Source organism: Nannospalax galili, unplaced genomic scaffold, assembly GCF_000622305.1.
Source record: "Nannospalax galili isolate Female #2095 unplaced genomic scaffold, S.galili_v1.0 scaffold439, whole genome shotgun sequence".
Taxonomy (NCBI): Eukaryota; Metazoa; Chordata; class Mammalia; order Rodentia; family Spalacidae; genus Nannospalax; species Nannospalax galili.
The window spans coordinates 1,550,389-1,566,142 of record NW_008344194.1 but is presented as its reverse complement, the minus strand read 5'-3'; the positions used below and the strand labels follow the sequence as shown (position 1 = coordinate 1,566,142).

The 15,754-nt window shown below is 36.3% G+C and overlaps 1 protein-coding gene across 17 annotated transcripts in view; it reads right to left on the bottom strand.

The window, feature by feature from the left end:
* Positions 1–15,754, bottom strand: part of Robo2 (roundabout guidance receptor 2) — a 1,342,812-nt gene that overhangs the window by 60,422 nt on the left and 1,266,636 nt on the right. For all 17 annotated transcript variants that reach the window (XM_017799977.2, XM_029567102.1, XM_029567103.1 and 14 more), the window contains one exon: positions 6,396–6,578. In XM_017799977.2, the coding sequence (XP_017655466.1) occupies positions 6,396–6,578 (183 nt within the window). The remainder of the gene's footprint in view (positions 1–6,395; positions 6,579–15,754) is intronic.

Below are 15,754 nucleotides of genomic sequence, written 5' to 3'. Positions count from 1 at the left end.
AAAGAGGGAGGGAGGAATGGAGGAAGGAAGGAAGGAAGGAATCATACTTTGCACTATTGTTTGTTGCTTTATTTGTTTGATGGGCCATTATCTCTCTATGTAGCCTTGGCTGTCTTCAAACTTGCAGTCCTCTAACTTTCCAAGTGTTGGCATGACAGGCATGTGTCACCACATAAAGCTTTAAACTAATATTTAATAATGTGAATTCAACTTAGTCCTTCCCACCACCTAATACCTCCCTACTTTCAGCTCCCTGTTTTTATCTGACATACTGTGTGCTGTCTACTCCTGTTTAGTGTCCCTCTTGCACTGCCCTTGATCTTCCAGACTTTCTCCTGAGCTGATCCAGGACTCCAGCCTGACTGGAGAAGATTGTTCAGCTGCCCCTATCCTGCGGTTTCTATTCTTCCAAATTTAGCATCTGATTGGGCTTGTGTCCAGAATGGGTGGATCCAGTGTGACCCTCAGACTGACACTGACACACAGGAGGCAGATGCCTATGGGGGACAATAAGAGTGAATCTGTTTAGACACCCAAGGAGCAGGCTCAGTGCTCACAGTGGGGACCGGACAGTGAGATGAGCTATCCCAGTGTCCACCTTCAAATAGTAGGCAGGGACAGCACAGCGTCTAATCCTCACTTGAAGCTCTGATTCCCATTCACCCCACAGGAACGAAGAAATCTCCTTCCATGACCCTTGATGATCCAGATCCAGTATTCTCTTCACAGCGTCTAATCCTCACTTGAAGCTCTGATTCCCATTCACCCCACAGGAATGAAGAAATCTCCTTCCATGACCCTTGATGATCCAGATCCAGTATTCTCTCATGTGTTAGTTTGGAGTTTGGTGTAGATCCTTCTCCTGAGGGGAAACATTGCTGTGTCAGCTTTACTATTTCTGATCATGATCATGATGATCCTCAAATTTCCAAAATATATGTACCACTTCTTATTGTTGAGAGCAGATAGATAGAGACCCTTTAAAGGTTGCCAACATTATCCAACCCCAAGAACCTCTCTTATCCCAAATCCAACTCTTACTCTCATTTGGAAATTAACAATTAGCACAGACATTACAGGTCCCCTAAACACACAAGGAGGTGCAGGCAATGGGTTACATAGATGGAGGCTCATGATCAAAATGGGATGCTAATACTAAAGCTGACACAGGCAATGGGATATGAGCAGATCTTAAATAGAGGTCAGCTCCTTCCCCAGTGAGGCAAACTCTGCTCAAGGATACTAGTACAAATATAAGGCTAGATTAAAAGACTGGACCCAGAGAGACAGAGCTATGGGATTATATTGTTAAGAAAGTAAGGGATGTTTATGATGTGCTTTTCAAAACAGAGGAAACTCATACCCAGAGCCTGAAACCCTGCCGTATTTCTTCCCTTTTGCCATTTGTGTCTCCTTTGAGCTCATTCCCAGGCCAGAAGTTCCATATGAGCTGCAAAGTCAGGTGCTCAGTGTGTCTCTGATGCTCTGTGTTCTCCCTACAGCATCAGCCTGCATCTTCTGCAAAGGAGCTCCACAGCCAGAAGATGAATGGCCATGATTCTTACAGAATTGCCTGTCTAGAGTAGTCCATACAACTGCCCAAGCTACCAGCTGGGACCAAATCAAGACTATGTTCTAGCTCCATGCCACCCGAGGACTCTCCTACATCCCTCTTCCAGTTGTCCCTGAAGCCCCCTTCCCCCCTATGACTCCTCTCAGCAGGAAGCAGGTGGGGTGATAGGATGATCTTATTCCCAATATATTCTTCTTCAAGGTCTGGAATAAAGGGAGACCCCGTGAATCCCAAACCATAAAGCAATTCTTGCTCTGTAAACAAGTCTGTCCAGGACCCCCATTAACTCCAACCACAGAGTGGTTTCTGCCCTGTAAACAAATCTTGCTCTATGAACAAATTCTTCAAAGACCCTTTTGGAGGATGTGTGCCCTAAATCCTTTAACCAACTACTATAACTTTATTTATATGCACAAATGTACTTTCTCTCCCCTGCTGTTTGGCCAGTGTGACCAATCAGGCTCCTGGTGGTCAGTAGCCACCCCTCATTGACTAAAAAAGCTTAATTTGGATTTTTTTTAAAGAAAACCTATACATGGAGTATTTATTCTGCCATAATTCAGTCATGTTAAATTGTTCAAGTGTACTAAGTTTTGTAAAATAGTAACCTTATAATACCCACATAATGTAACTTACCCCTTTAAAAGCAAATTTAAGCTTTCATTAAAAATATCATGACTTTGATAATTAGAAGTTGAAAAAACATAGCATAATTTTGAAAACATACATGCAGTCTTCACAAACATATGTATGTATACATAATATGTGATATATTTAAATCTGAATCTCATGAAAGTTACATAGCTTTGAGTCAATCTTGAATTACTTTTGTAGTTAATAAACTAGTATAATGGTGATCATATGTTTACTTTGCATTAAAAAAATCTGATATTTCCTTTCCAAATTTCTTTTCAAATCTCTTTATCTTCTAACTTCTGAAGTAGTGAATTTTTCCTGTAGCGAGAAATCCCCCAGGCAGAGACATGGAATTATTAGCACTCAATGAAAAGGAAGGCAAATACTAATGCCTATTCCATAGAAATGAAAAGTTGTTGCACACAGAATGAGACATAGTGATATCTTCTTGAACACTAACTGTCCTCTGCAGGTTTATAGTATATACACAGCCATGGGTAAAATTGTAATGTGTGGTTGAATCTAAAAGATTGGAAATTAATGTATACTCCTGCTTCAAGCTCTCTGCTTTCTGTTGTGCAAAGAAGCAAAATATGTTTAGGCCAAATTCTCCTCCAAGGTGGTTCAAATATATGGGTTCTTATTTGACTGCTGATACTTGCTAATGTAATCTAAGGTTTAGTTTGTTAATGTTCTATAGTGAAAATGTGAAATATTTGGACTGCCAAAGGAAATGATCAACACTGAGTAATAAAGTTTTGTTTTCTTAACTCTCTTCAAAATTATCAAACAGGCTTTTTGCAGTAACAGCATGTTATCAACCAGATGTAATAAAATTCAGTGGGTGTTTTACCTGTGAACTGTGAGTGGAAGACATCTTGCCCAGAGTTTGCATCTTACCCTGAAAACATTCCAGTGTCTCCAATAATTGTTGTCTTTCTTATCCTCTAGTAGTTAAGAATAGACTTGGAACCATGGTGTAGGGAAGAGGGAGTGCTTCAATTGAATTTGATCTGTCCTACAATCCTACTTACCTTTAGCTTAGCTTTTTTTAAAGTACAAGATGGCTAATACATAGATTTATATCCAATTTACCTATACTAATGAACTCTAGTTTGAAAAATGAAGTATTTATGTTATATAATAACTTAAGTACTGATTTCAAATTGACTTAGCTTATTAAAACTTAATGACTACCATCATGAGCCAAATATTAGCGATTAGACAGATACTATTGTGATTACAGAGATATCACCATGTAGTGAAATAGCAGAAACTTTATAGACATTATCTTGAATTGAAATCATGTTGCTTTAATTTTAATGGGTCTACTTTTCATACTGATAATAGAAAATTTCAAGAGAATTTTACTATAAACAAAATAGAAAAGGATCAATACAGAGTATTTAGTCTATAATTTTATAAACAATTCTAAGAAAAACAGTCCACTAACTCATGTTTTTAAAATGGACCATCATCTTATTTATGAAATATTAGAACTATGAACATGTGAAGATATGCGAATCTTCTTATTTGAAATCTCTTACTCTTAAACTTACAAAGGGGAAAGACTGCAAAAATCCAAAAAGGTAAAGGACACATTATTTCTAAAGAAAAATATAGACTAAATACTTTCAGAAGTCAGGTACACAGTGCTTCCTAGGGTTTAGCAAATTTTCATTTGCTTCCCATCTAGAAGAAGAAAACAGCAGCTGCTAGAAGGTAGGTTTAAGAGAAGAGAAATTTCTTCTGAGTCAACCATTTATCAATTAAGTGTTAAAGTTTGGAAAGGCTTAACTTTGACTTGACCTTCTGCCAAATATTTGAAGGACAGAGTACCTTCTGACTTTAGCAGATTTTCTACAAGTACATAGTCATCAATCACAATGAGCCATTTAATAAGAAATGGACAATTCTTTTCAAGCTCAAAGACCAACAGATACTTCAAATCAAGTCCATAGGTCTCACAAAGACTGCTGTTAGAAATAATAGAGGCCTATCTGATACAAGTATAATGAAAGTGCAAACCTACCGACTATGAGAGCTACTTGGTTTATCATGAATGGTTGATAAAGAAAGATGTAGGTTTTGAAGGCACCACTTCACACATGGATATTACCACTTTTTACTGAGGTGAACTGCAGACTCTATCTTCTATTATAATCACTAAAGTCAAAAGAAGGAATAAACAAAAACTTGACCTTGAATTAAATCTGGCCTATCGTGTGTTTCATGTGTCACAGGGAGGAAATATAGCTTAATGATTGGTGAGACAGAGGGGCTGATGGGCAATACCTACAGGGGTGAAGATAGAAGGCAGGACTGCAAAATGGCATTGAAATACTGCTAATGCTCAAGACTTCAACACTCAGCACTTGTTACTGATCACCCTTTTCTGGGAATAGTCTCTAAACGGTGCAGTGATTTAACTTAGGTTACAAAGCATAAGAAAGCAGGCAGATGGGTGACCATGGAGAAGTGACGATGGGAAGCTCCTATTAATGGACACAATATGCTTCTTTTAGTCCTGTTTAATAATGAATAAATTATATCTCATACAATATAGACAGAAGGAACAAAGTTATGCTCAAAATATCCTATGTAGTGCTGTCTGATAATAAGCAAGACAACCAAATGAAGACCATTTCCTGCATTTTGCACCATTCAGACATTATATTCAATTTTCTATTTCCACTATTTAGTGAAAAATGCAAATGCCTTAATAACTAACTTTAAAAAAGTACTTTATTAAATAAAAGCATGTGCCAGCACTTGGGAGGCAGAGGCTGGTGGATTTCTGTGAGTTCGAGGCCAGCCTGCTCTACATAGCATGTTCCAGGTCAACTGGGGCTACAGGGAGACCCTGTTTCAAAAAGACCAAAAAAAAAAACCACACCAAACTTTATTCATCATTTCCATTCTGTGTGTATGAGTGTGTTGCCTGCATGTAGGTAAGTATACCTGCCTCATACAGTGCCTACAGAAGTCAGAAGAAGGCGTCAGATACCCTCGAACGAACTAGAGTTATAAGTGGCTGCTAGTTGCCATGTGGGTGCTGGGAAAGAAACCCCAGTCCTCTACAAGAGCAGTCACTGCTCTTAATTGCTGAGCCATCTCTCCAGCCCCTTAATAACTAATTTTCACTGAGGATTTATCACTTATTATAAATAGAATACTGAACACAATGTCTCAAAACATTTCAAGTGCTCCTAGGGTGAAATTAGAATTTCCTTGAAAATTCTACAAAGTGTGAACTCTTGGGAATTATTTTCTTTTTACTGCTGAAGTTTAATAAATAATTAAAAATAAACTGTCATTTAAATTGTAATTGAACCTAGCTTCAGTACTGAGTTCATTCTTTGAGTCCTCAATTTTATAATTTGATTGTCACTGACTCTCTCTCTGTGTCTCTCTCGTTCTCTCTTCCCCCTTTTTTCTTTCTCTCTTCCCACTGTCTATCATTCTCTCTCCCTGTAGATGCTTTGGTGCACCCTTTTTCAGCATTCTTGAAATTTTTGAGTTTTACAACATAGAAACTCTTTCCGGTGACATTACAGATGATCTGGAGTCTCCCTTTATTTCCTATGTACTATTTCTTCATCTTCTCCTCCTCTGTTTGCTTCCTTCTGTTTCTTCTTTTGAAAAATGCTGCTAGTTGACAGAAATAGAAATCCCATTTAAGTGACCAGTAAATCACTCAATTTGTGCTTCATCATTTTCATTAATTCTGGTAAGACTTTCTTTGGCTTGTTTGTCTTCTCCATCTGGGACATTTCCCTTAGTAATCTGCATTGTGAAATATTAAAGCTGTATTGCTAATCTTTCCCCTTTCCTTGAGCACTTAATCATGTTCTTGCCTAAATATACTTCTCCAAAGATGTCTTTGTAGCTTGCAAAGGCTGAGTGTGTGGTTTTGAAGAAGCAGTGGAGAAAAGCAGTTGAGCATTTTATCAGTGTCTACTCTTGCTATGCTTCACTGGAGATACAAGCAGAAAGATTGCCTGCAGTCATAAAACGACATGGTCAAGAGCAACGCACTGAAGCATGCTGCTTCGAATTGCATTTTACAGAGCGGGTTTTTAAAACAAGCCAAAATCATCCATTTGTTATTCCATTCCATTTCTTTCTCTCATTTCATTGCATTCCAATAGATAAGAGGGTTTTATAGCTGAAAATAGTCTCTTACCAGCATAATTGCTGAGTCCCTTTCTCTTCTTTCTTCTCCAGTACAACCAGATGCTAAAACCCATCAAAATTACCCAGCAGGCACCACCGATGCCAGCTATAAATGCAGGTTGCTTCACAACATCAGTGATTTGCTCAGTTATGCTGTTATTATTTTCAGTAATCACAACTTCATTCCGTCCCCCTATGGAAGAAACAAAGATAAAAGTAAACATTAAGGTAAATAACAACAGGAAAAGAAAGGCATTATGCAAAAGGCACAGACATCCCCTGTGAATCATAGGCAACAGTGCTTTATCTTACACTTGTTAAAATTATTGATAAGTGTTTTTATAAATTTAAAAAGAAGAATTAAACGACATGTTTACATGTGTGGTTAAGAACAAGGTTCTCCAGACTGGAGAGCTGGCTCAGCAGTTAATATTAACCAGTTACGCAGAGGACAATTTTTGGTCCCTAGCACCCACATGGCAGTTAACAACCCTCCATAACTCCAATTCCAGGAGATCCAACAACCTCTTCTGATCCCTATGGGCATTGCATGTGGGTGCACTTACATATAAACAGGCAATACAGTCATACACATAAAATAAAAATAAAATATTTTTAAAAAAATCAATTTATTCTTTATTTAACTTTCACATTAGATTATATTACTTTTGTGAAAGAGATGTTGGATTAGTTTCCCTTTTTTTTCCAATATATGACATTTTGGGTAAAACTAATGTGGTTTTTAGTATAAGTTCAAATGCCAGTAGGTATTCTCCTACCAGACTCCATGCCTTGAACTGGACCATATTATCCATTTTTCCAGTTATAAGCAGAACATTATAGAATCACAAAGACATAGTCCATGTTGGTATCTTTCACCAATTTTAATAGTGTCTGGTCTAATGACTCATCAAAATAATAGTTAAACTAATGCTTGTGTCTATTAAAAAAGAATAAAATACTTTTAAAAGAACATGGTTTTGCTAGCTGTGGTGGCACACACCTTAATCCCAGCACTTGGGAGGCAGAGGCAGGCAAATATCTGTGACTTTGAGGCCAGCCTTGTCTGCATACTGAGTTCCAGGCCAGTTGGGTCTATAGGGAGACCCTGTCTCAAAAAGACAAAAAAAAAAAAAAAAAAAAAAAAAAAAAAAGGTTCTCCAGACTGATAAATGGTTCAGTGGTTAACAGCACTGCACTAGCTCTTCTTCCAGAAGACCTGGGTTTGGTTCCCAGCAATCACATGACAACTAACAACAATCTGTAACTCCAGTTCCAGGAGCTCAGGTACACTCTTTTGGCCTCTGTGGGCATTGAACACATGTGGCTCACTTACATACATGCAATGCAAAGCACTCATTCATACATATAAAATAAAAATAAATGTAAAAATTTAAGAAGATGGTTCTCTTTTGATTTGCTAGGACACCTTCTCAGCCACTTATAGATTTATAGCTTTATAAATAAGTATTCAAACATGTACCAGGAACTGAAATAACATTTCTTGAATAACGTAAAGTGTTATTTAGCAAATTTCACTTAAAAAGAAGTTTTAATATCATAAAACTCAGGAGCTTATACATTGCTTTCCTGCTGTTATTATGCTAATTTTCATGAGAACGTAATTCGTAAGATTATATATTTGCATATTACTGTTATGCACAGATGTTATTGTGTACAAAAATAATTAAATTTTCTGGAAAGTGTAGAAATCACTGTGCAATTATGAAAGCATCCCTTCTTGGAAATTAGTCTGTATAATTAAGGTTAAGAAATGTCAAAATGAATGTGTTCACTTATAGTATTAGAAGTCATTTGATAATTCATTTAAACACTGAATCTAGACTAAGATTATTCTATAGTGTTTTTGTTTAGAAAATTTAGACCTCTCTAAGACATTTAAAAAAATCACAATCTGTACTTTTAGGTTGTGCACTCATGGAACCACGGTATTATTGGAGAATGAAGATTTAATGTGCATTTAGTTATTAAGATATGTAGACATTAACGGTTGAGTATTTCTGATGTCAGTATCATATATAGCTATGCCTAATCAAATACTTCTTATTTGTAATCAATAACTACTTGGAGAGGGAGATTTGGTTTTCTTTTTTAATATTTAATTTATTTTATTTTTAATGTCTTATGTGTATAAGTGTATTGCCTGTATGTGTGTAAGTGCACTCTTGTAGTGCAATGCTTGAGGAGATCAGAAGGTGGCAATGGATCCCCTGGGACTGGAGTAACGGTCAGTTGTTAAGCATCATGTGGGTACTGGGAACAGAACTAGGTTCTTTGCAAGAGAAGCCAGTGCTCCCAACTGCTGAACCATCTCTCCAGCCCCAAGTTGGTTTTCTTAAAGGGAATGATGGTAGATAGGTTGATCAGGCACAGGAGATGGACTCACACCAAGGGACAACTGGAGACACAAACTTGGCACTATAGGCCTTAACATGTATGAGGGAATGCATGAAATCAGGTGGGGATATACAGGGATACAGATAGGGAATGTAAATACGGTCAAGATATATTGTATGAAATTCAATTCAATAAAAATAAAACAAAACTTTAAATGGGAAAGCTCAGCAGATCATATAAAAAATGCATGTGGTTTTCTTCACTTTAGTAATTGTGGCATTGCAATATATAGCAGAAAACATGGTTTTTGTCTTTCAGGATTAGGCTACCGTTTATGTCACTTACTAGACTGACAAGTAGTAAAATTGAGTAAGCATTCAGTTGAAATAGGGCACTCTCTTTCCTTATTTCAATACATTGACAATGGTATGTATCTTTCATATATTTTGGAAAGATTCATTGTGGTGATGTGGTGATGTATCAAAGAAGCTAACAGGATCACAATGCCCATATAATGTTAAGAGTTACATCAAACTTCTTTCAGTTATCTCTGCAGACATGTCTGGTAAATAATTTAGATTTGAGCATCCTGAAAACCACAAGTTCCTTGTTTATCAAACTGTTTATCCTTGCTTCCAGGGTAGAGAGTTGGCAAACACTTTTGAGCTTCCCATGCCATCCAGGACTGAATATTTGCCAACAGCTTTCACTGTCTTTAGCTCTAACCCATAATGCTTCCGTGTCAGGACGTGATGCTTTTTCTTTTTCTTCATTGTTAGGAACAAACATGTGTTGGAGGATATCGAGTCCTCTTTTAGTTTAAAATCTAAAGTTACTTATGTTAAACATCTCTCTTGCCAAGTTATGTACCTTTAGATATTATATATATGACCATATCAAAGCTAGATTAAAAACACATTCTAATCGTCATGTCTGGTGACTTTCTTCACTATAAGCAGTTACTAAAAAGCAAACAAATATCTGACAGGCAAAGGAAAAAATGAATATTCGCATTCTTTTTTTAAAAAATACTTTATTATTTTATGTGTACAAGTGTATTGCCTGCATGTATGTGAGTGCACCTGTGTCATGCAATGCTGCGGAGGTCAGAAGAGGGCTTGGGATTCCCTTGGAACTGGAGTTAAGGATGGTTCGTAGCCGCCATGTGGTTGCTGGGAATCCCAGGTTCTCTGCAAGAGCAGTCAGTGCTCTTAACTGCTGAGCCATCTCTCCAGCCCCATATTTGTATTCTTATATGGGGAGTTCATATAGTTTAGTTTTGTATTTAATATGCAAGCCAGGGTGTAATTTGCTTTTTTTTGGGGGGGGGTCTTTTTGAGACAGGGTCTCCCTGTAGCCCCAGCTGTCCTGGAACTCACTATGTAGACCAGGCTGGCCTTGAACTCACAGAGATCCACCTGCCTTTGCCTCCCCAGTGCTTGGATTAAAGGCATGAGCCACCATACCTGTCTTATTTTGCTATTTTTTATTTTGCTGATTTTTTGAAACAGTGGTATCAGTTTTTTCTTACTGTAGCCTAAAGGTGTATGACCTTCAGTGTTCTATTGTTATTATGGGAAAGCAATGATGTAATGTAATGTCTCCCTCCCACTGACAAATATTTAATTAGACCCATCAGATTCATTTGTACCTATTAGTGTGCAAGTGCAGTTCTTCTACAGATTATTACCCCCTCTGTAATCTAAGTATGAAAGTGAAATTTTTGCAAAATTTATAGAAAAACTTTACATCAATATGCATATGTTATATGAAGTAGTGTTTCATGTGAATCTATTTTCTTTCATGTTTTGTCTATAGGCATAATTATGTAGACAGTTTCATGAAAAGCCCCTTTCTCATAGAAAACTGTATGAAAAAAATAGAATAGTGCCAATTTGAGTCTGTATAGGGTTATGTATTCTGATTTACAACATTTAAGCTAATGGTCTCTTCACAGCACTGAGACAGAATAAAGGAAACTTTACATGTACTGTCATAGCAGAAATTTTAAATTATGAAGCATGAATTGCATCAAATGCCAATACATGACTTCATCAAAGCAAAGGGGAGAGGAGGAAAGCTTGAGTCACTTTAAATGCCCTTTATAGCACAGAGTAGAAATAGAGAAGGCATAAATTGAAACAAAAAAAGAGATTAGCCATCACAAATCACTATTCAGCTGAGAAGTAACACTTGGGCAGACAGTGTTATCAGGCGAGATGTGAAGTTGATAAGGAAGGATAATTAAAGAAACAATTAGGAAGCGTCTCAGTACAGCAGTGGATATTAAAAAGAAATAAATCTCTGGAGGACACAGTATTTTTTGGGTCAGACTGGACTTACATATGCATGTGTCCTCATTTCATAGACTACATTTCTTTTTTTCTTGTGATTACTTCTTGAGCATAGCATAGTTTAAAAACCTGAATAGGATAGAGGAAAGTCCCACTTGTATAGTACAGCAAAACACAGCTTAAAAGATGCTCAAAGTCCTCTTGGAGACTCAGTCTTTTGGTAATAATAGAGATAAGAAAACTTCATTTAAATTAAAATATTAAAATGAACACTATTATTTTCTATTATATTTTTTTTCAGAACAGAACTATGATTGTTAAATTGGTTATATTGCATACATGAAAAATTTTCCTTGGATCCAAGAGAACTAGATCTTTAAAATATTGTGAGGCACATAATCACCAGGGGAAAGAGCAAAAAAGAAAATTTCCGTTATCTTAAATAATTTGCTAAACATAATAGAAAACCAAGCCATGAAAAGTAAACAGTAATTTGGCAATCTTACTTATCTTTGGGTAAGAACGGTTACAGTCAATCAATCCAGTTCATACTGATGTCGGAGCAACAGTAATGAAGCTGTTTGCTTCCTTTTTAGGGACTCTCATAGAAAAATGTTTTTTTTTACACATGTCTCATATGTATATTCTTGTTCTGTTTTGTTTTATCTTGTTTTAAGACAGTGTCTCCATATATAACTCCAGCTGGTCATGAATTTACCATGCAGCCCAGGCTGGCGTCAAACTCACCATTTTCTGACCTCAACCTCTCTAGTGAAAGGATGACACAGAACAAGGATGTGATATGTCTAGCCTTCCTACCCAGTCTTCAAACTGAAAAAAAGAAAAAGGCCCAAATTCTTTGAACAAAATGTGTGTTTGTAGATACACATTTCTGTGAATATGTATATATATATATATGTGTAAATCAGTTAAATCCTTTTGGGTATACCTGTATTTCTTTCTTATTCCAATTTATTTTAAAAAATCTCAGAAGGGCAAGTTTTAGGTTTCCCTCAGGTTAAGGAATTAATTCAGTCTGAACAACTAATTAAGAAAAAAAAAGGCAATTTAGAGAAAAGGTAATACTTTAACTTTTTTCTTCAATGCCTTTAATATAGCAAACAAAGAAAAGTTGGTGAATCTAAAAATGTAACATTATGACAGAATACAAAGTCTGTATGCAAAAGAAGAAATGATTACCCAGAAATTAGTGAGCTATACATTTGTATATAATTTCCAAATGAGACAAAAAGAATGGCTTGTGTCAACCTGACAAATATTTCTGAAATATGTATACTTGAGAACACTTTTTTTTTTATTTATTGCCACTACAAAGTAAATAAGAACAAGGGGAACTGGGATTGGGTGCCTCTTGAAAGAATCAAGCAGTATTAGTGGAAGTCTGCAGGGATGAGCCCTTTCTTTGTTTCAGAAATAACCTCAGTCTGTGCAATGCAGGGATGCTAGTGACCACATTGATGAATCTCAGTATCATTGGTACATATGACACAGTGTAGAGCACAAGAATGCTGGAACGTTACAAAACTGAAGGGAACCCATGTGCAAGAGGGAGTCAGGTGAGAGCAATGTTCACAAATCTGCAAATCTCAGGGTGAACCTTTAACTTTGCATGGAGGAGGAAGAATTCAAGAATCTGGTAAAAAGTACAGGCTGAAAGACAAAAGAGGGTTCAGCTATATTCAGTTCAGAGAAGAGAGTTCTTGATATTTGAATTCCAACAACTTAGGGTTATCAGACATACATATTAGAGTTTTCATTTAAACCCCACAAGTACTCTTCCTTAAGTAAACAGCAAACTGAGGTTTAAGTCCAAGAAAAAGTATAAAATCTAAACAGTTTTATAGTAATATCAAGTACAGAAGGAAAACATGACAAATTCACGGTAAATATCCAGTAAAACTTCCTATTAGAACAAACACCAGCATTCTTCTGCATATCACAAATGTTTATAGTATGTCACCAGCACAGTCCAGCATATAGAAAACCATCATAGGCACACAAAAATGGGCAGGCAAAATAATGTACAATCCAAAACAATATGACACAAGGTCAACAGAATAAAGGTGTTAATGGAGGTAGACCATGAGACAAAATGATGGTGAAATTAGGATACGAGATTTTATGTATTTTCTTTTTAGCAGTTTTATTCCATTTATTTATTTACTTATTTATTGTGTGGGTGGGGCATGGTAATGCCATGGTACACATGTGGAGGTCTGAGAACAGCTTGCGTGGATTCAGTTCCTCCTTCACTATGCTGGGTCTCAGGGATCAGATTCAGGCTGTCAGGCTTGGCAGCAAACACCTTTACCTAGTGAGCCATCTCACCTACCTAGGAAAAGGAATTTAAAGGAGCTAGTACTATATGGTTTGGGACTTAAAGTCATTATTAATGAAACACTGAAAATATAAGAGGGGAATGGAAGATATAAAAGAAAGCATATGGCAATTGTAGACCAGGAAAATGTAAAAACATTAAGTGGATAATACTTTGGGTATTTCTACTTCTTCCCATAAAGAAAAAACAGGTATGGGAACATAATCCTATTGCCACTATGTAGAGGACTGGGCAAAGTATGTGAAAAATGGAGAGGTGGAATTGTGGTTCTCCAAGAGAAAGAAAGAAAACATGAACACTTTGCCATTCTCACAGATTTCTATCCAATGGTAAAGCTCAGAAAGTGATTCAGTGAAAAGATACTAAAACATGGCTGAATACTGTTCGTGAACCGAGGAGGCTGGAGTAGCCAGAGAGGCTGAGGAATTAAGCTTTTGGAGCAGAACATTAAATAAATATAAACAGCAAAATATTTTTCTTATTATTTAGATGAAGGAAGAAGAATTATATTCCTTTGAGATCTTTATAGGCCAGTCTCAGAGTAACAATTAAATTAAAAATAATATATTTAATATAAAATTGAAAATTTTTCAATTTGTACCAAAGAAAGGAGGAAAATAATAGGGACAATGGAGCTGGAGCAATGGCTCAGCAGTTAAGGGCACTGACTGTTCATGTAGAGGACCCAGGTTCAATTCCCAGCACTCACATGGTGGCTAACAAATGCCCATAACTCCAGTTCCAGGAGATTCGATGCCCTCTTCTGACCTTCACAGACATTGCAGAACATTGGTGCACTTACACACATGCAGGCAATACACTCATACACATAAAATAAAATAAATAAAATATTTAAAAAGAAAATAGGGACACAATGACATGAAAACTAATAACATTCTGAACACTACAATTTAAAGCAAAGTTTTTCATACTGAATAAAAAACAAGACCCAACCATATGCAACCTAAATAAAAGGAATACATAATCCACACAGGGAAACAGGAGTTGGCTTAAAAAGTTAAAAAAAAAATGAACCATGAAATAGACAGATGGTCTAATATTAGTATGTCAGACAAAGGAAATTTTATGGCAAGAAATCTCACAATGAATTAAAGAAGAACATATAATAAAGACAGTGAAGACAGTTTACCACCAAGAGGAAACATTATTAAAATGTAATCAGTCACAGTAACAAAATAGATACAATGGAAGCTACAGATCAAAGGCTGAAGAGATGGGGTAGCAGTTAAAGAGCTTGCTGCACAAGCAGGAAGACTGGAGTTTAGATCCCCAGAACCGCCTGAATACTGGGTGTACATGTCATTCTCCCTATAATTCCTGCACTTTGATACTAGGGCCAGATCACTAGAGATTAACTCTATTTTATTGTGAAACTCTGGGTTTAATTGAGAGATCAGCCTCAAAGAAGAATGTGGAAAAATCATCAAGAAAGACCCCCAGCACTGACCTCCACATGCAAATACATGTAACACACACACCTGTGAATATGCGTACATAGGCAGCCCCACACACACATGAAAAGAAAGACAAAAAAGAATTTCATACCTACAAAAAGAGTTTCATTTGTAGAAAATCTACAAATCCTAATTATGACAGATTTCAAGCCTCCTTTTTTAGTAATTCAAAGGAATCATACACAAAATATTTCAGGACCTGAAGAAACACTACAAACTATTTTCACTTGAACATTTGTAAAATATAACAAAACATTACTAGCTATTTTTACTTGACATTTGTAAAATAGAAAACACATACTTCTCATATGCACAAAAAATTCACTAACATATGACTAAAATCACCAAAACACATTACTACGGGTACCATCAGTGAATTAATAAAGGCTTGAGGTAGACAACATCAGTTAAAACTCTTAACATACAGGAGGAGGAAGCTTCCCACTTATGTTGTAAAGTCATCCACCCTCATTCCAAAACCAACCAAGGCATAAAAGAGAAAAAGAAAAGAGTCACAGATGAACATCCTTCAGGAAAACAAATGCAAAATTATTCATGATTCTAAGTCAGGTCCAGTGACAGCCTACAAGAGCATACTAATGACCAAGTAGAACTCGGCCAGGCATGCTAAGTTGTCACCTTTGGAAGCTATTCAATAGAATTTACCATGCTAAATCAAAGAGAAAATAATTAAAAATTAAATTAACGTATAGCATAAAATGATAGAAAAAAAGAGATTTCAAAAATCAATTCAGTACCATGTAAAACACATATTGAACACTCAGGAAATATCTCAACATAACATATGGAAGATCATACTCTGAGAAGCACAAGCACTATTGTGTCATGATAAATAAGACTTCTATAATGGAAAGATGTGTTA